The 26,460-nt window shown below is 42.2% G+C and overlaps 2 protein-coding genes across 4 annotated transcripts in view; both read right to left on the reverse strand.

Annotated features, from left to right (window-relative positions):
• Positions 1-1,524: 1,524 nt before the first annotated feature.
• Positions 1,525-15,417, reverse strand: canx (calnexin). 2 transcript variants are annotated; one of them, XM_049029726.1, is made up of 15 exons: positions 15,300-15,417; positions 11,859-12,050; positions 11,315-11,388; positions 9,485-9,543; positions 9,208-9,349; positions 7,626-7,707; positions 6,996-7,188; positions 6,694-6,883; positions 6,491-6,604; positions 6,198-6,354; positions 5,848-6,063; positions 4,739-4,858; positions 4,321-4,435; positions 3,819-3,937; positions 1,525-3,525 (listed from the first exon to the last, which is right to left on the reverse strand). In XM_049029726.1, exons 2-15 carry the CDS (start codon positions 12,045-12,047, stop codon positions 3,466-3,468), a joined length of 1,830 nt encoding a protein of 609 aa, XP_048885683.1. In that variant the 5' UTR covers positions 12,048-12,050; positions 15,300-15,417; the 3' UTR covers positions 1,525-3,465. The 2 variants fall into 2 exon arrangements, with proteins under 2 accessions (XP_048885683.1, XP_048885682.1); XM_049029725.1 differs by having other exon boundaries at positions 4,321-4,438.
• A 1,122-nt stretch (positions 15,418-16,539) lies between these two features.
• Positions 16,540-26,460, reverse strand: part of mgat4b (alpha-1,3-mannosyl-glycoprotein 4-beta-N-acetylglucosaminyltransferase B) — a 69,470-nt gene continuing 59,549 nt past the window's right edge. For both annotated transcript variants that reach the window (XM_049029727.1, XM_049029728.1), the window contains exons 9-15: positions 26,148-26,278; positions 25,658-25,765; positions 24,983-25,176; positions 24,640-24,718; positions 22,645-22,732; positions 20,342-20,454; positions 16,540-19,822 (exon numbers count right to left, since the gene is read on the reverse strand). In XM_049029727.1, the coding sequence (XP_048885684.1) occupies positions 19,799-19,822; positions 20,342-20,454; positions 22,645-22,732; positions 24,640-24,718; positions 24,983-25,176; positions 25,658-25,765; positions 26,148-26,278 (737 nt within the window). In that variant the 3' untranslated portion in view covers positions 16,540-19,798. The remainder of the gene's footprint in view (positions 19,823-20,341; positions 20,455-22,644; positions 22,733-24,639; positions 24,719-24,982; positions 25,177-25,657; positions 25,766-26,147; positions 26,279-26,460) is intronic.

The following is a 26,460-nucleotide window of genomic DNA, read 5'->3' on the forward strand; positions in this document are numbered from 1 at the left end:
CTTACCGAAAGCCTGTGTAGAAAAATAGCAGGAACAAAAATATATATCACACACAGGGACGTCTGCTAACCAATGAATATGTACAATTGGACGGAGGGTCCAAGGTGATATTTTTAAATGGGGGGCGGAATTCCTAAGTGCGCCCCTGAAGACACGCTAGTTTATTGGCGGAGTTTAAGACAAATTTCCCTAACTTGGAGGTGGGGGGGAGCACAAAAATATACTATTGTACACTTAATAGTAAGAATAATCATTATAATCTTAATCACGAACTAACTCTTACTTAATGTGGAGGGCCTCCCTCCGACTGCAAATCTGACATACTTGCGAAACATTCGTGAGGATTAAGGGTCTGATGTGATTCATATTATACGGATTCGTGACGTGCTATCTCATTTTTGGTATACAATCTAATTATGGTGGGAGTCTACACACACAAAAAAACATCATTTCCCCACAAAATTCTAGAATGGCATCAAAAATATAAATACTGGTTGTGGAAATCTTGCTGCACGCTTACTTTGCAATCATTAAAACATGCAGAATGGCATTACAAAATATTCCAGCACACCATAGATGGGATGCTAGTTCATAATCAGGGGATGTGCCTGAATATTTACACATTGTAGAAAATTTACAGATACCAGTTAGCCTGACTATATTTGTAAACTTCTTTTAGAACCAAGGTCCCCAAAGGAAACCTTTGTGACGCAGGGAAAAGATGCAAACTCTGCTGAGACAGTTGAAGTGAAATCTCAACCCACAACCCATGTCACTAAACAGTTAAATCCAATTTTAACATATCAGATGCTCCAAAATTGTCATTCTTACTAGAAAGACCATTTTCAAATAAATTAGTTGAATGTGAAATGCTACATTTCATATGTATTCAGCAGGCCTAATATGATTTAAATCATAGACTGCATTCAAGTGACATAATCATGCCCAAAAAATTCAGTTATAGTACCAGTCCAAAGTCTGGACACACCTACTGAGAATAATTTGATTTTCCTCAAGATAAAAACTCAAACCACACCTCGAGGTTATGTAGTATTATTTTGTGAATAAGGAAGGAGATGGAGTGCTGTGACAGATGACATGACCCCCACAACCCCCTACCTAAACCCCACAGAGCAACTTTGGGATGAGCTGGATCGAAGAGTAAGAGCAAGGTAGCCACCTTATGCCCAGAACTTATGGAAACTCCTTCAGGACTATTGGAGAAGCGTTCCAGGTGGCTACATCTAGAAGGTGGTTGGAACAATAAGAGTCGGATACACTGTCATCGAAACAATAAGGGGGCTACTTTGAAGTGTCTAAAATTCGAGAAAATTTTCTGATGTTGAGCACTTAAGATTGATCTTGCATCAGGATCACTGATTTGCTACACTTGCCCTTGTGGTATCCCTTAGCCAGAGGATGCCTACCAAGTGTATGACCTTACTGTCACGTGGTAAAAAAAAGATGTTACACGATGGCATTCCAATGTGAATAAATTAGATTTCTTCATAAATACAGAATAAATTAGACATTTATCCATTCTTTATTTTTCAGCAAAAAATGGCATGGGTCCATTTATATAGTTTACTGCATTTAACATACATAACAGTCATGAGAAAGGATTCTTTTCTTCTTGACAGCGTGGTTTTAAATATTTTAATTCACTCTAGAGTTTTACTAAGACATAAAATCAGAGCTAACACATGAATTAAAATGGTTATCCTAGTGTGCTTGATAAATTAGTTAAACTGATACATACACGTTTTTGGCAACCAGCCACAAATGGAGCGATGAGTCGCCATCAGGAAGCAACATGCATCTCTCCAACCATGTGCTGCGTTATCACTCTGGATGCCTGACTTTTTTCGTTACGTTTCCCACAAATCAAAGGTTCAAAAACTTGTCCTCTAACTTCCATTAACTCAGTTCACTAACTCTAAAGTGAAAAAGAACCGTCACTGGGAACAGTCTTTTTGAAGCACTGCTTCACCTTTGCTTCACATGAATGTTAAACTGGGCACAGTGAATGACCCTGTGCACAAAGAACAGTTTTGACGTGCATGCTGGGATGCACTGCCCCCAACCCCTTTCCCACCATTAAAATTGTACACCTGAAACAGATAGACCCACACTCCTGGACATATGCAAAATGGGGAGAGAAAAGGTGAAATTTTAGAGCTGACAAACACTGTGTTCAGACTAATCCTGCAATCATTACAAGTGACTCTCTTGACCTTTCCATGCAGGCTTGATGCCGGAGGTTTACATTTATGCATATTTTCTAAGTAACATGAGGAGACTTTAGTTGCCTTGTGTAAGCACAACCTCGGAGTTGACCAGTTGACTAAAGATGAAAACTCTGTGCTTATTTAGGATGTAGGTATCTTTTATTGTAGATGTGTAGCCTGGAGGCTGTAGACTCCCTTGGAGATGGACAATTATTTCCTGTGCGACAATCTGCACTGACAGGAAATGACATCAACATGCGAACAGGGACTGACTCATCTACAAATGGGGGAGAACACAGTACACAGTGGGAACACCCCCTCCCCCCCCCCAAAAAAAAGTCACCAATATCCTACTTCATGTGGATGACCCAAGCTGATAATCCTGATCTTTGACACAGTTACAATGAACTATACTCCACAGAGAATTGTACCAGCCTCCAAACATGTTTCTTTATTACCAAACCAAAAGACAACGTAATCAAATATTCCGGGAAAAAGTAAAATGCATCATAAAAAAACCCCTCACATTACATTCAGGTAATTTCCACAGTCTACAGCTGCACCAGCAATACAATCTAACCAAGAGGGCTGCCGATGACACCCTCTGTCCCGACACTTCAACCGGGCACTGAATCTGCAACGGCACCTTGACAAGCATTTCTGACTGGGGGGAGATGAGAGAAACCACACTGGTAAGACACCAACAGATTTGTCCTTAAGAGAAAGAATCCGTCTCATGCAGCCCGTGTTAAGAGCCTTCAGGTAACTTTGGCCAGAAGATATGATACGTGGCCCTTCACATAAATCTACAGCCATTCAGGCCAAATACTCAGACACGTGGCGCTACCTAAATTCTAGTAAAACACGCAAGGGTTTGCACGTAAATCTGTAGTGTCTGAAACAATCAGCAGTCAATGAATACTGCCTGAAGCGGTTAGAAGCTGTGGTTTAAGTGATGGGAGGGGTCAAGTTCCAAAGTTAGTCAGCTGCACTGCTAAGAAATGGTACCTCCTTGCCCCGCTTTTTTTTTTTTTTTTTTAAAAGCCAGTTCTATTCATTCTCATTGCTGTCAAGGTTGGCCCAGTTCTTGATTGTTCTGTACTGATCTTGAAGGAGACAGTGTGCCACGCTGCAGTCGTCACTGCTGTGAGGCTGGGTAGAAGACATCCAGGATGTGGGATGGAGTGGGTGACAGAGGGGTGGGAAAATCAGGGCTTAGGGGAAGGGAGGGGCTCTTTCAGTCTTTCCTCACTTTCCTGTTTCTGGGAGACCTTCTCGGGACATCGTCTTCGTGTTTCTGAAAAGCCGAGAACGGCACAGCATCAGCGCATGTGCAGGCCGGGCTTTTGCTGCTGATACAGCCATCAATTATTTGGAACTCATCCTCATTGTGAATGTGTGTTGGGATGCTAAAACTAGGAAGCGATAGCTACCCTATAGCCCAAGCAAACCAGTTTCCTTATGGATCAACACCGATCCTTCTCAATGTAAATGATTTTAGCCGTTTACAGAATACGAGTACTCAATGAGGATAAAATGCCAAAAGTTGTAAAACGTCTAGCTCCTTGTTAACAGCTGGATGGATCTCACCTCATCAACTTTGCTTTTCTCGCCCTCCTCCTCCTCTTCCTCCTCCTCCTCCTCATCCTCCTCTTCAAGTCCAGGCTCTGCTGGACTGTCTTCCGCGTCACTCTTCTTCTTGTCCTCAGCTGAGGGGAAGTCATCATTTTGTTGCATCGTTTGCTTAATAGCATGCCTCTACCATTTTTTCGTGCCACTGCTCAAATAAACTATATTGCCACCTGCAGCCAATTCACCTCTTACACTGTTCAGTTCAAACATGCCGATTCTTTTACAATTAGGGTAGAAGTCAAGATTAAGTACTGAAATCATTCTGACAAACATCTGGCCATATCTATATGGCTGTGACTGTAAAATATTGGTGACCATGATCCAGAGTTCAGTATGTCGATGATTAAAATTTTACCCACAATCCCCTTCCTGTTTCATTTACAATTTAAATAAAGAGAATCATTGCCATTAAAACATTTCCTAAAACTGCATACATAAACAGCTAGGAACAGATTCTTACTTTGATCTTCATCCTCATTTCCTTCCTCTTCCTCATCTGCCTTTTCTTCCTCACCCTCTTCCTTCACATCTGGCTGAGGTTCATCAGTCTTCTTATAGTCAGCAGGTGATGTCTTCTTCTGGTGGAGACATGATGAAATTAGGCAAAAAGGTTTGGACTCGCCTGGGTGAGCCAAAGGTACTCTGCTACAGGTTTCTCACAAGTGGCCAGTTCCAAATTATACCTTACAGTGACCATAAAAAGGACAGCCAGCAGAAGCAGTAGCTTTTAAAATTGGTTCTAAAGCACTGAATCTCCTCCAAAATTTTGTGGATGGTGATGCACTGAAATCTCAGAAAACTGTAAAACCAGTAAGAAAACTGTAGTTCTGTCACAAAAGCAACTAATGTCATTGTGGTTAAAAGCCAACATGACTCACCTTGCCAGAACAGCAGAAAACGAAGATGAGGACAACAGGCAGACCCACTGTCAGCACATAGATCACCCAGAGCCAAGGCCGCTCCTCTGCAGCACTCAGCATCTGAGTCACCAGGCCAGGCTGCAAAAATACAAACAAACCTCATCACTGACCCAATCCCACACTGAAGAACCAATAAAACTGTTCAACGATCATCTATTCACACACAATCCAGGCTATTCATAATGACCACTGCATTCCGGCCCACTGTATTCCCACTCATCCCAATCCAACTGGATAGTTTTGAGAAATATGCCGTTTTGCACCTCACTACTTCCCACATTCTTGTAGTGAGAGTATGTGTAAGGCAGTCTCTGGCTGGACAAGGCCCATTCCATCATCAATGCGCATGTGATTCCTGGGGACTTCAATCCAGGTGAATCAAAGAGCAGCCTGATACAGTCCTACAGACAGGGTGCCAAACGATCCAGGCCATCTGGGTTCTCAAAAGCGTCTGTTGACCGGCTACAGGCGTTTTTGTGTCACTAAGCCATAAACCCCATTTCAGCTAATGGTTGTTTGCTCTACACACCCAGGCACAACTCCATCACAGAGGATTACATTTACGCTGTCAGGACACCCGGTTCTGCCAGGACCAGGCAGGCCTGTGGCGGCCAAAAAAAAAAAAAAAAAAATTTTTTTTTTTTTTTTGCACAACAGAAAAGTACAACTAATGCTTGGAAACATGCATATGTTCAACATCATCTTTGAGTAACCTTCAGCCAATGAAATATCCACAGTCTGTCTTCCTGCAGTGAGTGCTGTAGTAAGCTGATAGCACTAATCCTCAGTCATTTTGCAAGAACACAGGAGCCAACAGGGAGCTACAGCAGCTGTTGTCTGGGGTTTGTTTGATGCAAAGAATCTTCGAGATGAACTACATTTTCTCTCCATCAATCAGCCGAGGTGTGAGAGGAACCAAGAGGAGGAAACCAGGCACATTTCAATAGGGCTTCAGGAACACTAGTAAGCAAATGCAGGACTGAATTTGACTAAAGACAAACAGAATGACGTGGGGCAAAGAGGAAAGACAAATGGAAGAGTATAAGGAGCTATGATTAAGGACTGACCTCAGAAGCACTCTCAGCAGCCTTCTTCAAACCCCAACCATCACTTGCCCAGCGGTCTGCAACATTCCGGTCTGACGTGATGAAGAAGTTGTCAAAGAATATGTCAGAGGACATAGACCAGAGCTCAAGCCCCACAGCAGTGAAAGGGGTCATGCGGAAGGGGTGCAGATCCTCAAAGTAGTCAGGGTTGGAGATCTTCCTCGGTTTCCACACACCCTGGAGAGCAAAAAGAAATAAAATTAGCATTGAGAGCTGGCTATAGATTACCTAAGCAAGGCTATGCTACCCCTGCACGCGTGGCAGTTACATGGTAGTAGGTAAAAGGTGAGAATGGACTTCCTGGGAATCACCTGATAGTTGGGGTTGTCGATCATTGGAGGTTTCCACTTGCCCTTGTAGCTTGGGTTGTCAATCATGGGTCGCTCCCAAGTGCCACAACCGGGTGCAGACTCACACTTGGGGTTGGGGATCTGCGGGGCTTCCCATTCTCCATCCATTTCCTCATCCCTGGTGAGAGGTCGTCATGCACGTCACATGTGTCAGACGTGGCGGTGGTACGCTAGGCAGCATTAAGATTAACAGCCTTACAGCGGACATGCCAAAGGCAAAAATTTTCAGCTGAAAGCTGAGAAGGGATAGTTACCAGTCCTCAGGCATAACTGCATCTGGGTCAGGTATATATGCTGGCTCGTCGTCCAGCCAGCCATCTGGCTTCACAGAATTCTCATCTGGGATCTTAGCTGGGGCATCCTCATCCCTATGGGTGCAGACATGGACACTTGTAGAAGCACACTACTCTTCATTTCTGTATGACCAATCAGATGCCGGAACAGAGAGGATACACACCAGTCGTCAGGTTTGACTGCATCCGGGTCCTGGATTTTGGGTCTCTCATCCCAGTCTTCAGGTTTGTGATCATCTGGGTCCTCAATCTCAGCTGGGGGGTTGACTGCTGGGGTCATGTCATTCAGAAGGTTCCCGCTGTTAATTACCAGCTGGTCCACCAGCATCTCAAAGCTGTTGTCTGGGTTCAGTACTGTGTAAAGAAGCATCAATTATGAGTCAGATCATACAACATTCTTAATATCAAATGTGCCAATGGATTTGTATGCATCGTGAGCAGAACTAGGCGCAGCAGAGGGGGTTACCCAAGGTGTACAGGTGGGTCTTCTTGTCCGTGTAGTAGGTGCGCAAATCTGCATCTGGTTTCTTGGCGTGTTTTTCCTCAAATTCGCCGGTTTTGGGGTTTTTATGACGGAAGATGAAGTGAAGCTTATAGTCCTCACCACACTTGTCTGGCCCAAACATTATCGTATAAGGGGTCTTGTCTACAAACTGGTCCTGCAAAATAAATATTTAAGATCAAATCCACCTGTAAGTGGATTGTTTGGTCCATGCGAGTCAATAACTGAGTCATTCCCACAGTCTCAAAACTGTAGTGTTAGGGAATAACCCTGCCGTCACTTTGTTATGAATGTCCAGTCAAATCAATTTAAGTTCATCCCATTCTGACTATTCAGGGTTTCATAGCACAGCTAAATTTAGCAAAAGGTCATGGAGAGGTTAGGGATGCATTACATCCTTCCACAGCCACCTCCGTTATCCTTTTGCCAATAACATTAGGACTGGAAACTCATAGCCAGACTGCATTGTTTCCACCAAACAACCTAATTAGTTTCAAATAGGATGCGAGTTTTAGGATACATAGAACAGCTGTTCACGTAGACTTTCAGGCTTACTAAATATAAACCCGGGGGTCAGGGGGGCTGCAGACTCACCAGGTCAAGGTCAGGAGTCTGAGAAAGCAGCTTCACATAGGCGCCCCCACAGTCTATACCTGTCTGGAAGTTCACTTCATACCTGGAGAAGGGGGAAAAGAAAGTTAGTATTACACAGAACTCACAATGCACATTTTGGTGGCTAGAGTTTTTGCTGCTGTAGCAAAACCTAATAAAGGATTTGATGAAGTCATTCTACCAAATGGGAGATCAAAAATGACTAGACTGAACTGTAAGGGTATATTCACACTTGGCACAATTGCCTTGTACCATGCCTGAGCACGAATGTCCCCCCTCCCCTGCTGGTCTGCAATCATATCGTGCTTAAAGTTCCAGGCCCAAGCGCGCTTTTGTCATCACTGTGGGACTATTTGTGTTGAAGACAACAGAAAGAAAATGGCCATCACACAGCAGAATGGAATTCACAATTAATGTCCTTATTTTGTGGCATCCTTGAAGTTGTTTTGTGTGCAACAACACTCAGCCCACATGTGTTGCGTCCTTGATAAACCTAACTAATTTAATCATGCTGCATGTAAAGATATATATGAACAAATTTGTGTGTTGCATCCAGTTGTTCCTAGATACTGTTGTAAATTTCTAGCAAATATTGTACCTTCGCCCTAGACCAAAACCACCCCTTCGCTGATACAAGTTTTTTTCCTTCCTAATCAGATAACGGGCATAAAAATCTAGCCAGCTTAGTGTTGTGTGGCACATGCTACTGTGCTGGTAATCATTGAAGCGATAAGCACTGAAGTGGCGGTGAAGAAAGGGACAGCTCAACAGCCACATCTTTTAAAAGAGGAGATACCATGGTTAAACGAGGTAAACATGTGTGGGTGGTGTGGCGTAATTTGTACAGTTTAAGGTCCAACACGTTTATTAAACATAAGGAAATGCCGGCATCTGGACAGATTTTCACACCTGCTCTCTAAAGCCCTGTAAATGTTTGCCGCTACCTAATGGTATGGCCTACCGATCTGTACCTTCCGGGTTCCGTTCATGTATAGTGTACACGTGCACATGTGTGTCTCAGTCATCATAGACATCATGTGTGTGTTCCGTGCTCAGGCAAGGTTAGCCATCGCACTGGATGTGTACCGTGCCTAGGCCCACCTCTAACGTGGCCCCAGATAAGCGTTCCGTGCTTGGGCATTACACTAACCTAAAAGCCGCACTTTAGGTACACTATAAACCGAGAGTGTCAAACTACAGTCCTGGAGGGCCAGAGCCCTAAATATTTTTGGGTTTCCTCTCATTTAACACACCTGAATCAACTCCTTGTGCCAATTACCACACAGCTCTTGAGGTGATTCATTTGTGGTGGAACAGGGAAAGAACAAAGCTACACAGGGCTTCGGCCCCCCAGGACTGCAGTTTGACACCCCTGCTATAAATGATACTTAAAAATCATTAAGCAGTAGACAAGGTCCTTGGGACATTTATAACACACAGCGCAGGACCAGGGCAATTAACATATACTGAAATGAACAGTGAAGCGTACAGAGGACAAAATACATAAAGGGACAGATGGAAACATGGTACAAAACCAAAGGGCAGTTATAGGAACAGTACTTACTGCACAATGACTGGCTTGGTATCAAAGACAAAGGGCCTCAGCATTGGAGAAGAAATGGCATGGTGCTTTGCACGGGACTTTAGCACCAAACCCTTATCTCCAGGGAGACGGCTGTCAATCATTTCCTCCACTGCCCATTTTCCTGGAGGAAGCAACATTAACCATCATGGTCTATGGCAGTGACATAAACCAGATCCCAACATAAGCATGTGGAAACAGCATGAGTTACAGGGTTTTAGGATGGCCTCTTGGTACTGGAGCCAAGTGAATTGCTTACCGTCATACTTAGCAATCTCCTCATCTATGCCATCCTTCTTCGCTTTGGACAACACCCAACTGAAAGAGTAACATTTTCACTGTTAAGACATTTCAGAATACAGGAACCGTTTTTATTCATAGACTTTGCGCACTGAAAACAGACCATGTTAGACCAATAAAAAGTGACCAAAATGGCAACGGTCACATCAGTGTGTCTTAAATGGACCTCTGGCTCCAAAGGTTCAGTTTGCACAAGCATTCCTGTTTTCTTAAAGCCAGTTAGTTGACTGTTCTCTGTGAAACGTTTATCCACAAACACAGCTAGATATTTCATCAGGGAAATGCAGGTTAAGCACTGAGCACAAGGGTACAACAGCAGGACCCGACTTTGAAGTTGAACTGGAAACAATTACGCCACAAAATCATGTATTTATCCAATATGTAGCTGCTGCATCATTTTACAAAAATGTTAAAATTTCCTTAAGGAATTGGAAACAGCATCCTTAACGTGTACTTCAGAATATTTTACAGAGTTTAGAGTGCAAACTTGTCAATACATTGAAATCCAAATATAAAATTCATAAAATTGATGAGTCATGAAATTATGGTTGACAATAGTAGTCATACAAATAACAGCAAGTAACAATTAGTTTTTTTCTGCTGATTTTATAACACTATTAGAGTTGGTCTAATCATCGTTTAATAATACACATAAACGTTATGAAGAAAAGCTATTAGCATTGAACATTGGAACAAATAAAAAATGCATTTCTGTTTGCCTTTTAAGCGTGGTAAACAAAAATTTTGCAGAGCTAATATGACAAATAAGAAGTTAAACACCTTGAGATAAACGGTTGGTGTTACTACCCAATCCGTACCACCCGTCCGATTTGTACCACACACATACACCACATTAATGTATCACAACACATCCATGTAAAGCGCCTTGGGATGACTGCTGTGAAAGGCACTGTACAAGAATAAATTGAATTGAACGACATTTCCTGAAACCGCCCAATCCATTCATCCTGCCATTTTACAGCAAACCATATTGTTTATATTAACAGCAAACTAACCTGGATACCTTGTCCGAGTCTGGGCTAAATGTAAGTGAACGAGTCTATTTAAGAAATAGAAAAAGTCTGTTTAAACTGGGATACCTTGAATCTCATAAGTTATCCAGCTAACAAAGAAATCCAGTTGTGTGAATCGTGATACAGCCCCTTGGTGTTAATGATTCTGCTGACAGAAAAAAAAATCTGATTTCTTTGATTGCTGTTTTAAGTGTTCACGATGGCTGTCTATTTCCAGTTTTTGGATTAACGCTATTACCGAAATATCCCATATCTGAAATGTATGCATTTCCATCAGTTGAAATTGAGAGCGACATGGAATTCTGGCATAGTTATGGCTTTGGGTGACTGAACCGAAATATTAAGTTTAGAATTTGTTTCAACCATATTTATATCACTCCAAATCAGTGCGATTATATTTAAAAAAAATGGACAAAACAACATACATTTCTCTGTTGGTCCTATTGACATAATCTCTTTGCTGCAGCATATACAATGGCAGGTGTCATGGACAAATGAGCGCTAACTAAACATCACATGATAGAAACATATGCAAATAGTGACAGAAATATGACATTTGTGTTTCATGTAGCTGAATGGAAATGATTTCAGTGATTATGCGAAATAATCATGGTCAGCTCAAATAATCATGATCAGGTGATTATGTAATAACCCCGAAAGGCTTTAATGTAAATATGAAAATGTATGCGATCAGACAATTGATCATAATACATAAAGGAAGTCATCAACACTTATAAAAGCTGGTAGAACCTCACCTGTCCAGAGTTCCCTTGTCAAATGATTCCGCAAAATAGTGATCGCCCATGGGCTCTGGAGGTTTGTAGACCACCTGGAGAGATTTGATACTTTACTTAAATTCCATTTTGACTTTTTAAAAATACACCATACAGTGAAAGAAAAAGGACAAGGAATTCATTTTCAAAACAAAACAACTTATTGAAATTCTGAACAAGACACTGCCAGATAAGATTACTAACAATTTCAGAACCATCAGAGGTGGATAGTTCAGATCCAGAAAGTAAAAATTCAGAGCAAGGTTTTGTTTCAACCAACCAACTGAGTACTCTGTGACTGCAACTCTTTATACTCAACTGGCTGGTTGAAACAAAAATTTGGATTTTTACTTTCTGGACCTGAACTACGCACCTTTTATTGAAGAATTCAATAAACACACACACGTATTGTGATGTATGGGAAAAAGCAAAGAAACCTGGCATTAATGAAAGCCCACAGTACCCCTAACTCTTCAAACCCAGCAAGTTACATAAAGACATGGAGTATGGTTAGCCAAAGACTAACCTTTGGGACAGCAGGTGGGGGAAGGGTCTTCTCCCCATCATCTTCTCCCTCATCTTCCCCTTCTCCTACAGCATCCAACTCATCCTCCACATTGATATCATCATCATCCCCTTCATCTTCTGCCTGTGCCAGCCACACAACACCACTTAGGGCCAGAAGCAGAAGACTCAGCCTCCAGTAGAGCGTCATGATCTGCAGAAAGAGGGAAATTAAGCAGGAGAACGATTGGGAGAACAGCCAGGGACAACACGGTGAGGAAAGACAGATCTTTATTCCAAAAGATTGATGTATTTTGAAGGAGAAGCACAGACAGGGGACAATTGTGGACTCAGTCTGTGTACTTTTATTATAATATATTGCATAAGTGTCAGAGCTGTTGTGAGGAGCCACAAGCTAGCAGAAGTGAAAAGACATAACTGGGGTTAGGTGTTGAAGTGTGTTAAAAGTCTGTTGAACAATTACCCCTGACTCCCCTCGATCAGAATGCAAGAATAAACCAAAATGACTGCACTACTACCATTAAATCCTCCCCCATAACGACTTCCGGCCTCCATCCTACCCCCCCAACCTCAATACAAGCAATGGCTGACAATCATCACCATGGCAACACAGGCCTTAGATTTGTAACCTAAGCTTGTTTCACTAATGAGATTAAAGTCTAACAACATTTACGCACACACACTCAAACACAAACATATTATATACCACCCATGTCAACATGTCGGACAAATACCTAACATGAAACACAACCCAATGACGTGCATCTGCACACACACGGACAACTGTGTGCATCTGCTTGGTCACTGTAAACAGACAAACTCTATGCCTGGAACTTCTATTATGCCATTACTGCCTGCTATGCTTCAGCACTAGCACATTCTCAATAATAACCATATGTCTTAAAAGCACCAGCAGGACAAATTTTCATTTATGAGCAGAAGAGCAGTAATATCTGGAGTAGTGCGCATGCATTTCAGTATTATAAATGCAATCTTTCCATTGATATTCTCACACACTAAATCCCAGAATCTGGCTGAAGATATGAGCTAGACAGGGCATGTCTGTCCTGCCTCCACACGCTCCACCCAAGTGATCACACCCAGACAGTAGGCTCCAGTCAGTATTGTTCCTGCCTATCCGGCTATGAATGAGACACCGCCCTGTCACAACCTACTAAAGGCCATGTACTTAAAGTTCAGACTACGCAGCAGTGTGTGTGTGTACACGTTAACTGACAGGCAGCTGCCGATGTCCAAATCTGGAAAAGAGCCCCAATAACTTATTTTGCTTTTCAAAGACGGCTCTGTACCATATTTTCCCCATGTTTGGTGCTAATGTTGCCCAGTTTTAAATGCTCATGTCACATTGGGCTACAAATTAAAGATCCAGTTAATTAGCACTGCCATGATTGGTACTTCAATTTTAACAATAGATTTTTACACAAAATGTTTAGTTAAAGCTGTTACACTAGGTATTTAATGATGCATTTTAGACTAAACACCTTAGTCAAGAGCACAACTATTCCCCATCATGAGCATTTGCAGCTACATCAGCAATTAGACCTCTAATAGGCAGAAGAGAAGGAAACTGTAAATGTGTGGAGTAGGTCCATTACTCATGACTTGAATGGCCTGATTTTTTGGGTAACAGGAAAGACTGGATGGATCAGTGTGGATCTAGTGAAGCAAATCAATGGTGAGTGCATTCCTTTATCTGATCCAACATCCATAGCCATCTTCCGTCTGCCCAACAAAAAAAACAGTACAAATAAATTTAATTACAGATACAACCATAACGTATCCCTACAAGACAGAAGGCAGCGGACTGCAATTTTTTTAAATCACTACTACATCTGTATGAAACCAGAGCATCTAAAAATGGGAGTAAACCTTTTATTAAGGATTAGGTGCCATCAGGCTACATAATGCAAGTCATGGAGTTGAGGTTACATCCCAGTCCTCAGTGAAAAGAATTAACAGACAATCACGTTCAATATTTGCAGTTCATTATCAGCAAGAATCCAGCAACTCTACATAAAGCTTTCACAAAAGAAAACCGTACGAGAAATTTAAACGTAATAAGCACGCACGATTGCGCCCAAGGATGAGACTAGGCGTGACGGCAGTACTTCCGTCCAAACAGTGGGAGCGCTGCGGCTTTAATGCTGCCGAAATTTCGACGCCTAAGTATCTTTGCAAGGCTGTGTCGGTGTCGTTATACGGAAGAGACGGGACAAGGAAACTAATGAAAAATCATGAAACCATCAACAAGTGATAAAAGTCATGAGAGGCGTCCGCCAAATCGCCGACCACTCCGGTCCGCCCTCTGCTAGTAGTAAACGCGGCCCGGAAAGCATGTCTTACAATGGAGGCGGGGAGTCACGGGCACATTAGTGTTCATAACTAGCCAGATGTCCTGTCCGGGAATTAAAATGACTGAATTAATCCACCACAGGAGTAGCACGCCAACCCCCCCCACGGCGTTACTAGCGCTTGGAGCAAAGCTGCCGAAGTAGCTGAAAACACGATTAAACCACTCGCACTGCTGGGAGATATTTTTGGGGAAAAAAGACGCAACTAAAGCAGCAAGCGATGTTGCTGGCTATTTCACCACACGCTGGTCTGCGAGAATAGTTCACCGAATAACTTTCTGGTCTATAAAGACACTTTAAGTATATTAATGTCTGCAGAACATTTACTCAACTATTCCTTAGTAAAAGTTTAAATTAAATGTGGGTCATTATTTGGCATTCATGATGTGTGCTTATAAATCAAACTGTGTTCTTTTTTACAATGCTATGTGCAGAAGTTTCATGAAATAAATGTTAATGGCTTCATTCATAAATAATCGCTTTTCATACATGAAAGGATACAATCTCCAGTATTTATTACTTTGAAAAGCTCCAAGTGGATAACTGTGTGTACTGTCTTCTTTCGACTGTACTGAATACAAACTGCCAGAAAGCTAAAAACGTGCCTTTCGTTCTCAATAAGAAGGCATGCTAAGTTAAAAGCCGCTAGAAAGCTAGGCCGCATTAAGGATGAGGCGACAGGCGGAAGAATCTTGGCAAAGTCGCCGATTAACTAGTCTGCTAACTAGACCCTGGCTGGTTTCGTCGCACAGGGCACGACGCAACAAGGACTACAAGGATATATAAAGTCGCAAATCACAACATTTGGTTTAAAAAAGAAAACTAAAATAAACCAGAATATCATGCCCCATCGGGGCGACCAATTTGACCTGACATCCTAGCATTTAGCTACTACTGCTGACAAGCCTGCGTCCACGCAGCCATGCAGAATATACTCAACATTATATTTTCGCTCTTCCTGGTTTATAAGCATAAAAACGCATTTGCATGAAATAGACCTCTCAGAAAAATAATTTACTTTTTTATCTCTTCGAAACAGGTGCAATTCTTAGTTATACGCCTTCACTTACCTCCTATTTCCCGATGTAACCACCTGGAACTACTGCCAGATCACGTGTGACGACGACCAGCACTGACACCATAGCCCCACCTCCCGCAGCTACTAATAGGCCACTGTCTAACACTGTGGCCGCCTTTTGGAAATTATAAAAGTCTGGTAGGTTATCCAATCTGCCAATCATAACAAGCGCTATAGCCCTCCGACCCCAAACTCGTGGATGAGGCCGATTGGTTGAGGAGTAGCAGGAAGCAAACATTGATTGGATCATGAAAAACCTGTGGCGCAATTAGAGGAAAACTGGTGCTATACTTATGCCTGTATTTCATTTACTGAGGCAACGCGTTAACTAAAAAGTGAAGAATATTGCTTAAATGCTATGTTTCCGCAGCGAAGGACCTGTAATACGCAGGATAGGTAGATAGGCGACTCTTAGCTTTTTTCCTCAGGGGGTAGAAGATGAGAGAGCTAAAACATTATTTCATACAGAAAGATAAATTTGTGAAAAACTTGAAATACATTTACAAAAAAATATTATTACGCCTTATATGACTAACACAAGCCAAATAAACGGTATAATATAATAACATTTTGTTTGACTTACTATTTTGAAATAGCATTTTAATCGAAAGAGCAGGGAGTACAATTGCACCTCCTGCAGCCTCGGTAAAATCGCCTATGTGATGTGTGTTATATTTCAAACATTAGTTTGTTTGAGTAGGATAATGTGACAGTGATGATAGATAGATAGATAGATTAGATAGATAGATAGATAGATAGATAGATAGATAGATAGATAGATAGATAGATAGATAGATAGATAGATAGAACTGGAAATGCCAGAGGAGGGTCATGTCAGTGACTGAGTCAAATCTGTAGAAAAGATTGATCTCTTAAAACTGTTCTAGTTTCCTTGCACCGTCAGGATACCCAGCTGTTTGTAGCCAGTGACGTTCTTATGCTGCAGTTTATGCCACCTCGGCCCTGCAATACTTATGTCAGACTCTAGGAGTCCCTGATATACTCTATACTCCGTTGCAGCAATAGTCCATGGATGACATTTGTTCTGGATTGATCTACTGGGTTTCCTGTCGTTCTCCACCATTCTATACTGTAATATCATAGATATGCACACTTTCAATGCTATTGCAGTACAAATTAGTATGTTCATGAGTTTCCTGTACTTTTCTAACCTATTAAAGGCCATTTATTTGTACCTCTCTTCAACTAACCAATAAACCCCAAACAAGAGATTATTACAATAATTAAGGTTTTATTACAATTCACAGATTTAATAGATGGCTACATTAAATAGTTAATCTAAATTAATGTATATATGGATATATATGATTATAGGTATAACTGTAATTTTATATATCCATGTATGACAACAAGCATGATTATAATAGTCTATTCCAGTGCAACTGAGAATAAGAGGTTTGCCTGCATGGCAAGACAGCAAACTAGGACTTGCTGTTTTTCTTATGGCCTGCACATCAGCACTATCACATTCAGGCACCTGGCGATCGTCACCTTCAGTTTACCTTCAGGTGGAACTGGCCAAGCTCACTCCCTGAAAGCCTCACATTCGCAGACATCCACACTCTATGTAAAAAAAAATATCAAGTCAAATTTTCTGATTTTATTTACCATGTACAATTTGAAAAATGAAAAGGAAATAAAAAAAAACATTTTCTTTGGATACAAGGAGAAGCAATGTAACATTGAGATCTAACACGTTTGGAATTTTCACATGATTATATAACCAAAATGATTTCCAAAGCAAAGTTGGTCTTCTGTGATAATAACTGCTGTCCAACTGCAACTTTATTTTAGAACATACCTGTAGCTATTCCCCACTGCCAAAGGCCCCCATATGAGAGTGATTAATAGGCATTTGTTTCTACCCTGCAGTGTGTCAGGGGAACTCCGTGTAAACTGGAAAGACGTCCATGAACAAATGTTATTATGCACAGAGAAGCGTTTCAGGTAGGACAGTGTTACAGTGGCAGGGCTGCTGAACTGAAAATAGCAGTTATTTGTGTGACAGGCAGCTGTGGTGAGCACATCACTGTTGCTTTTGACCTTCAGTTCATCTCTTCCATCAGCTGAGCATGTTGCACCAAAAAGGCCTCTTTTGCGATGAGGCAAGGAGGGGAACGAGGGGAGTCGACACTGCATCAGAGGAACCTGGCTTTAAATCTCCACCTACATTAGCCAACCCCTTCCAGCTTCCTGTTACTGAGAAAACACAGCCTGCACGCTTCGTCATTCAGTTTTAGGTTTTCCATCAGGAAAAGTTAAACGCTGACAGATCTCTGGTCATAATAAAATAAAAGCCCCAAAATCCCAAAATAACACCGTATACTATTTCTCACCAGAATTATTATTATTGCACTAAAAAATGTACTTTTGAGCACCTGGTAGGATAGAGAGGATGGTGCACTCAGAAGATGTGTATTGAGGAAGAAAGATAATCCACCATGGAGAACAAAGCACCCCATAACCTGAATGAGCTGCTTTATGGCAGTGCTGTGGACTGAGAAACAGGCATTGGCCAAAGACTCAGTGGGTTGCGTGTACCTATCTCATCTGCACTACCCCAGCCTCCTGTTGCTAGGCGTTAAGCATCCTTTGAAAAAGGATCTGTTGCCATGAGGGAACTGGTGGCGTAAAACCACAACAGTGGCCAAAAGGTCACCTTAAAAGCCAAAAGATGCCTTTATCCCCCCCCCCCAAGTTGAAATTGCTTCTATTTCCTTCTGACAGATCCATGACGACCAGCAAAACTTATGTTTAAGCCTAAACGTTTTACAAGTGAGCCCTGAAAGCATTTCCTGCAGGTGCAACAAACATCTGAAGGCTCTTACTGCTGTGGTACAGCTTTCCATAACTTTATTAAAGTTCTACCATTGATCTTCCTGGCTTAGAAAATCCCCTGAAAAGCTAAATAACAATGTCACTCCGGTGGCCTCACAATCAGACCCAGGATCCAGGATCCGCACAACCTCACTAATGCCGTTTCCACACCACAAGTGGAAGTGAGCGTTTCCATGCTTTCCCCAGCTTGTGGCAGTGTTAGCGTGTAATTATGAAGACTCCCCCATCTTTCCCCGGTGACCTCACTCAGTGGGCAGACAGTCATCACAAGTGATTTCACCGACTGCTGGGGAGACCAGGCAGCTACGGCATTAACAGGCACCAGGGAAGCAGCCACAGAAACTCTACTAGCCGCTTTTAGACTGAACGACAGTGCGCCCTGTGACTGTTTTCAGCTCAGCCCTGCACCTGGGGACACAAGCATCCAGTGTAGCAGAATGTTCCATTTATGTATTTAGATCCCACACTGTTGGCAGAGTGCACTGAATTCATGACAACAGTAACAATGCAGATAGTGACAACCAGTTACAAAGAGAAGTATTTCTTTTACCTTTCCTGCTCTGGAGGAAAAATACAGGACTCTAAACAGACTGAACTGAATTGTCCTCCGGCGTTTGGATTTTGCTGGAATATCCCCTTAGCTTCATGCTGCATTAAGGCAAACAGCTAGCTGACAGAACACAGCATTCCCAGAAAAATGACTCAAAACCCACTAACCATGATGCTCTCAAGCAGAATGATTAGAAATGGCCCCAATATACACCAGAATGGAGCCCTGTTCCCACAGCACTAGTTGAACATTCTTCCAGATTCGGGGGTTTTCAACTTCTCTTGACTCAGACCCCAAATGGAGCTAGGCACCCCCAACCATGAATGAGTGATAACATAAGTAAAGATTGTAGCTGGGGGACTTTAATATTTGTTTCTCGGAGGTGAGTCTCCTTGAATATTCTTCATGTTGCGTAAACCAGAACCCCTGCAGCTCCTCAACCAGGGGGTCACATACACCAAGTTGAAAACCCCTGCTCTAGACTTGCTTTGCAATGACAATTAAGTATACTGTGTGCATCTACATACATACACACATATTCAGACATGATTATAATCTATGTGTTCTCCTACATATACATATTTGCCCATGTATGCTCAGTCATAAATATCCAATACAATTTGGCAAAGAAAAATCAGAGAGTTAAACCGAAATTATGTAATTTACCAATTTGACGTTCAGGGATGGTGCAGTGTGTGGTCACTGAGTATACCTGTAGTGAATCTGTCCATTCCAAAGCAGCATTTCATTTTAATTAATTTATTTAAAGGGCAACATGATCCAGCAAGCCCAAAAACAATCACCAGTGTAATTACAAGAAGTCAAACATAAAGATATTTACACATAAGGTCTACAGAGTACTAATCTGTCCTCTCTGCCATGGCCTCCTGTGTCCGGCAGGTTCTCCATGAAGTTGGTTGTTCTTAATTCGGCCTGCTACACCAGCTCCTTGCCAGCAGGTGGAGTCCTTGGACCGCACCAGAGAAATCGGCTCCCGGAGCTCAGTTTGATCAGCCACAAAGGGCCCGGCCGTCAATGTGCACTCTGGGGGGGATTCGAGAGGTACTTCCAACAGGCACTGTTCATTCAGCCTTTTTTATGAAGATCTGAAACACAATGACAGATTATAGTCAGGCTTCCAGTACTAAGCAAGACTTCTAAATAACCATCAAGCGTGAATGTGCATGCATGTGTCTGCATTGTGATGGACTGGCATCCTATCAAAAGTGTCCCTAGCTCTGGACTCTTTCTTGTCAGGAAATAAAAAGAGGGATGTATATACAGTTGGATTAAAATGATAACTCAGATTTCATCACATAATAAAACACTACTAAACACACATGTCATCATATTTTTACATGAAGGGCATTACGGTCATTCCGGTTATGCAAAGAAGTTCTGCTGCTGCACACAGTAAACCAGTTGTGAGAATCTCACAGGGCAAACAGCACAAGCCAACAGGTTCACTTTACTCGTCACTACTTAGCTTTCCGCTTTTCAAGCTTACTTCATAGAGGGAACTTACAACACGGTCTCTGCTTCAAAATGGTATTTTGACACAATAGTCTGGGTTATTGTGACAGCTGGCTGGATGCATATCCTGTAAAATGAACTCCTGGTCATACCTCGCTGAGGATGACCCAGACAGGCGAGTCAGTCATCACGGACAGTCGGAGGGCCTCCAGTGGTCCAAAAGCAGGGTCCACTTCTCCTTCTGCAATGCCATTCTGAAATGCGCCTAAAGGAAAAAGACCAGGACGTTAGTATTAGATGTACTTATATACAGATACATTACAATGTCTTTGTGAGTGTTTCCTTTTCATCCACATACGAAACCTCAGCTTCCAACAGAGCTAAATCACTTGCTGTTATCAACAGTCACAATCCTAATGGAAACGTTTTTTTTCTTTCAAAATTAGTCCCCGCAAAGACAGCTAGACATGAATACACATCTCACCACTGTCAACCCATTCAGAAACATACTGGAAATATTGATCATAGTAAATGCTGTCCAAACATAACCTGATTATCTACACCATGATAGCAGCAGTTCAGTCTATGGGCTGAAAGGTATCTATATTTATTAGATGCTTCCATCCATCCTTGCGTCCAAGTGATGGACATATGAGAAAGCTGGGTCAGACAGTTCCTGGAGCAACTGGGGTTAAGGGTCTCACTCAAGGGCCCAATGGAGAAGTCGCTCTGCTGATCCCGGCATTTGAACCACCAACCTTATGATCACTAGCACATGGTTCTATCCCACTGACCCACACACCACCGGTTTCGCAGTAATGATACCCTTAAGCTGACTTCAGTTACACTGTATTACCATGCATTGCTACAGGCTAAGTACTGCACACAAGACTTGATTCTGCACGCGAGCTTCGCTACCAGGAAATAGCACACACTCCATAATGCAGAAGGGAGGCATCATTTTAAAAAATGTTATTAGCTGCGTCATGAGGCCTTCCCCTATGAGAGCACTCAATGCCAGTGTTCATGCGCTTCATACAGACATGGAGAGGCTGAGGATAGAGACAGATGAGCTTGAACCCATGACCGCCACATATTAGAGGAAGTGAAGTATCAACAATCCCATGCATTATAAAGTGTGAGAAATTTTAAATAAGATGAGGGCCTGTTTTGGGCACATTCTGCTGATGACAGGCGGAACAGAGGCCAAAATGCAGCCCCCAGCCCCCCTACCCCCACGAAGGCAGCTAGCATGTCGGTGAAAAAAATTCGCCTGTGCAAAAAAAACTTATGGTCAAAACACAAGGTGGGGGCACTGCTACTGCGAATATTGCATTTATCTGAGACTGACAAATCGTGTAACTAGTCGTCTTACTTATAGTGGAGCTAAGGGAAATAAAAAATGCGAGCTGCTCCCACTTAAGATTATCACCTAATTGAATAAATGTAAACATGAGGCACAAGATATGGTATTTTAATCAGGAAGGTGGACTGCCTTCATTGGTTTACTGTTCAGGGAGCATAAAAAAATGCACCTGCGAATGTTTGACAAAGGAGTCTAATATTCATAGATACTGTACCAAAGCGTACTACTGCCAGGCACTTATTGATCTGAAGGAGAGCACTTATAAATTATGGGCTCCTCAATGAAAGGGAATGAATGAGCACTTATTGTAATTTATGAAGTCATCAGCTATGGTGTTACTCAAAAATCTGACTGCCCAGTTCGACTGCTTTTTTTGGAAGGGTTCAGCCATAAAGACTGACTGCTATCATTTAAACTATCGATCTCCCACGGACATGCATTTGGGCCATTAAATAAAAATAATATTTCCCACGCAAAATGATGACTACTTGTTTGGTCCCTGATAAACACCTACGGTTTGCTGCATGTAGCCTGAAAAAGGAATCTACACGACGATTTGCAAAAGTGTTATTTTCTGACATGATTTAATTTCTGATTTGCACAGGGATGTGGAGACTGGATTTACCATACTTTGCACATTAACCGTATTTTTCTGTGGCATTTTTCTTATCCACCTATGCATTTTAGCCTTTAAAAACAACAGTAACGGAATAATGAGAACGTTATATTTAGTGAGATTTACATTAAGAAATTCCCTTCCAACTTTAATCCCACATCTGTCCTTGGGTTAAAAGCTGGGATGAGATGAAAGCACAATTTCGACAGTGCAATAAAATGTGAAGTTTTATAACCCACCATAATGAAGCAAATGCCATTTGATGTATGTTTTTTCCACACATGAAGAATAATATGAAACAATCAAATTATGTGGCTTTTTTCTTTTAATGAAATGCCACTGCAATATAAAACAAATTACTTTCAGACTTGTCCTGGTTGGGTTTGTATAAATCCCAGACTAGTAAGGAAGATGGAGCACTGTGAGATGCTGATAGTGTTTGATAAGTCTAAAATCTGTAAAAAAGCACCCACCGATCCTGATAAAGCCGTCTTCGGTGCGATGGTATTTGGGTGTTTTCTCCCTTCCCTCCTTCAAGGCCTCCTTCTCTGATTGGATATTCTGAGAACACATGGACCACAGGCATCAATTTAGGGTGGAACATATGGGCACGTAACGGTGTTATTTTCATGCGGAGGGAGGGAGAAAGAATAGAAGAATAGAAGTATGGCCCTGTTATGAAGCCAGCATGTGTAGGAGAGACACTAAGCAAGTAAACACACACACACACACAGTTTCAAACCCCTACACAGTCATAAACATATATTCCCACACAGGCATTCACATAGTCAGCACTGCACAAAGCACAGCACAAAATTAGGCTTCAAATACAGGATAAGTGGAATTACATTGTACTGTCAATCATTGCCCCATTTTAACCAATAGGGACTAATAGTCATGAATATCTATTGTCTGAACAATTAGCCCACCCACTGTGAACTTTAATGCCTTGGCAAAGACTTTTTTCAATAATATGAAAAGACACACGGAAACGCAGTCTATGAAAATGCAACACTTTTATTTATCCCATAGGGGGCGCCTTCAGACACATACAGTCTGGATGCTTGGACAACTGGCCAGCTGGTGATTCTAATTAAATTATTATAGAGTCCTAATAGGTATCATGTTACTGTTTACATAGCTAATGTGGTATTCAAGGAACTACAACAAGTAAAAATGTGATGAAAGACTAAAACTGAGTGCTCAGAGGAGCATCAGTGAAATATGCGTAATAGTTTGTAGGATTTATAGCGTACATTACCGCATTTTAATTGCAGGAAAAAGCACAGTAATTTAAGCACTGTACACCATAAACTGAAACACAATCTGACCTTCAAAACAGTCTAAAGGCTATTTGTAAAATCAAAGATTAAATTGATGCACCAGTTAAAAATGTCAATTTAACTGATTACACTGTATTCCAAACATGACATTTTCCATTAATGTATTTTTAATTATATTTCTCAGTCTGGCGATATTTCAGTCTCCGGTTCGTGGAGCCCATGGCTGGCTTAACCAATCTCATTGCAGGGCGCCGCTTCCTCCCTGAATCTATCCGTCTATCTCACAACTGCTCACCCTGCTCAGGGGTCAGAGCTGCTCTGAGGCCTCCTCGCTAAATCGCCTCCCCCCAAACAAGAGCTAAACTATTAAGTCAGCCGAAGCACCCAATTGGAGGGGGTGAGTCATTACCGCGAAATGGCATTTTGGTTGGGTGCCTGAGGTCTCGGATTCTAGCAGATAGGTGACGGGGGCTTAATATTTAAACTGCTCAAAGCGCCTTTTTTCCTATGAGCCCCCCCCCCACAATAAAATCTCCGGTGAATGGCAGAGCCAAACAAACGCCTGATCCGATTACTTGAGTGGAGGGGCTCTTTACTTATTCATTCTGCCTTTATTTCCTGGTTAATCTCAGAGGACCGAGGGCCTCACAGGGCTTCAGGGCTTCACTCTTGCAACCTGCTGCTGGGGTGGAGTGCAGGTAACACTGTAGTGTGGGTGCTCTGCTGTGAGGTGTATATAACATTGACTTATTGACCCCAGTCCTTGGTGGGTTTTCTTGGCGGAGAACTTAATTGACCTAGAGTGGATTTAGCCAGTCCAGCTTAGCATTTTCATAATTCCAAGACAGTTGGGCAGCTCCACTGTCTCAAACCTCTACTGCTGGGGGTTCAAATTCCACCTCGGTGTGTGTGGAGTTTTCTTCCTGCAGCACAAGCACATGCAGTTGGGCTAAAAGTTGTCTCAGAATGTGAGTGCTTGTGTATGTGTGCGCTGTGACGGACTGCTGCCCATTCAGGGTGCATTCCATCGCTGTGCCCTGTGCTGTATGGAACAGGGTCCAGGTCCCCCTGCAACCTGACCCGTATAAGCATTTAGAAGATGGATGGGTTGAATATCCCTACAAGACACTAAGGCTCTCCAGGACCAGTGCTGAGTTTGGAAACTTTTAAACCAAGAGATCTTACATCAAACGGAAGGACCTCCACTGTGGTGTTGAAGAGCTTGTCTCCTGGATGCTCAATGTTGCCACTGCGGAAGAAGTACCTGTAGGAGAAAGAGCATCCACTGCAGGTTATCATGTGGGCAAAGTTAGTCCAGAGGTGGATAGTTCAGGTCCAGAGAGTAAAAATTCAGACCAGGATTTTATTCCAACCATTTTAGTACTTTGTGATGATGACTCTTTATACTCAACTGGTTGGTAGAAACAAAATCCTGGTCTGGATTTTTACTTTCTGGACCTGAACTATCCACCTCTCAATAAGTGTTTGAGTTTGTGTGAATATGTTTCTGTGTGTGAGGCAGACTGGCCTCTCAATGCGGACGGGCGTGAAGAAACGGAAGCGGATGAAGTCTCCAGCCACTGGCGTGAAGGCCCAGAAGAAATCCTCCCCCAGGTAGGCCTTCTCCAGCGTGAAGTGCTGGTAGGTCTTCAGGCTGGTGGTGACCTCAGCCAAAGGATTGGCATGCCCCTTGTGAAGGGTCTGCTTTCCGAAATCCTTGTCCTGGAGACACATTTTGGGGATTGTGATATATTAAGAGAATCAATGCAGCACAGATGGAAGCGGACCAGGCCTTAAAGCATGACTGATAATCCAATTTTAATAGTGCACTTTGGTTAAACACTAAAAGCTTTATCAGACACAAATGACTCTCCGGAAGATTCTCCCTAATGACACCTGATAAATGCTGCCCCATGTTATGCTAACAACCCAGCTCCCACTTCCCTGTCGTAAAGCTCAATTTGTAGTCATTCCAGTTCTCCAGAATCATGGTCTATGAATGCCATGTCTATAAGAATATATGAACACATTCATAACACATTATAATGCATTCATAGAGCAACATAAACACTGAAGAGCATTACACTAAAGTTTTTTTCTGTAAGCTGCTTTGAATAAATGCAAGTTACCGATGAAGGTTTCTTAAATTTACAGAGCACTGCAAAAACAGCTACTTAAGTAATATGAGGTTGAAGAGGCTCACCTTCAGCTTCTGGATCTTTCCAGCCAGGGAGGAGTGAGTCCCCACATGCTGGAAGAGCGAAGGCTTGAAGCGGATGCGCAGGTTGGCCTTCTGCCGGTCGCAGTGCTTCTGCAGGGGCATAGAGACGATGTGTATCACAAACAGAAAACCACATTCTGCTCAGAAAAGCGACAAGCTTTCATCAGTTACTGCTGAAACAAGAAAAAAGGTGCAATCTAATAGTCATACTCATCGACTTATTATTTGATCAGAACAAGAGAAGAGGAAGTCAAAAATAGCTTGGCTAAAAAACAATTATTAAACAATGAACCGACTTCTGTCAAAGCATGTATTATAATGGCATTCATTTAAAAAGCAATAGATCATTTTAAATTTACATTGTCATAAATTGTCGTTAGAGTGACAAAATATGGAAGGGAGGGTAAGAGTAGATAATGACAAGCCTCTGTCATTGGAAGGTTTCATCAGACTGCCGGGACACCATACTCACAGCGTCCTTTTCTGGGTTGCACACCTTCACCCACATGATGTGGTCTAGCAGCCAGTCGATGGGCTTGTCCTTGTAGAACATGAGCATGAACTCCACGATGAGCGAGAGATCCAGAGACTTGAACATCTTACCTGGAGGAGAAGGGACAGGAAACAGAGCCTTATACAATTGGTCCCTGGGTTAAGTAAATCCCACTTACAAACAACTCATACGTACGATCGGACTGCTGTTAAGCTGTATTAAAAATCTGGGCTAAATAAAATGTTTTGAAATAACAAGCGCACGCACTAGTTTGTGACATTCATGAAAACAT

Source organism: Brienomyrus brachyistius, chromosome 10 (assembly GCF_023856365.1).
Source record: "Brienomyrus brachyistius isolate T26 chromosome 10, BBRACH_0.4, whole genome shotgun sequence".
NCBI classification, from domain to species: domain Eukaryota; kingdom Metazoa; phylum Chordata; class Actinopteri; order Osteoglossiformes; family Mormyridae; genus Brienomyrus; species Brienomyrus brachyistius.

What these genes read in the sequence shown, in the direction of transcription:
- canx (XM_049029725.1), bottom strand. Translation starts at nt 12,047, where the DNA reads ATGACGCTCTACTGGAGGCTGAGTCTTCTGCTTCTGGCCCTAAGTGGT. An exon ending in GGAGATTGCTAAGTATGACG is followed by an intron (nt 9,350 to 9,484) that starts GTAAGCAATTCA and finishes TGCTTCCTCCAG; the next exon opens with GAAAATGGGCAGTGGAGGAA. An exon ending in CTGCTGAGAGTGCTTCTGAG is followed by an intron (nt 4,859 to 5,847) that starts GTCAGTCCTTAA and finishes GTATTTTTGCAG; the next exon opens with CCTGGCCTGGTGACTCAGAT.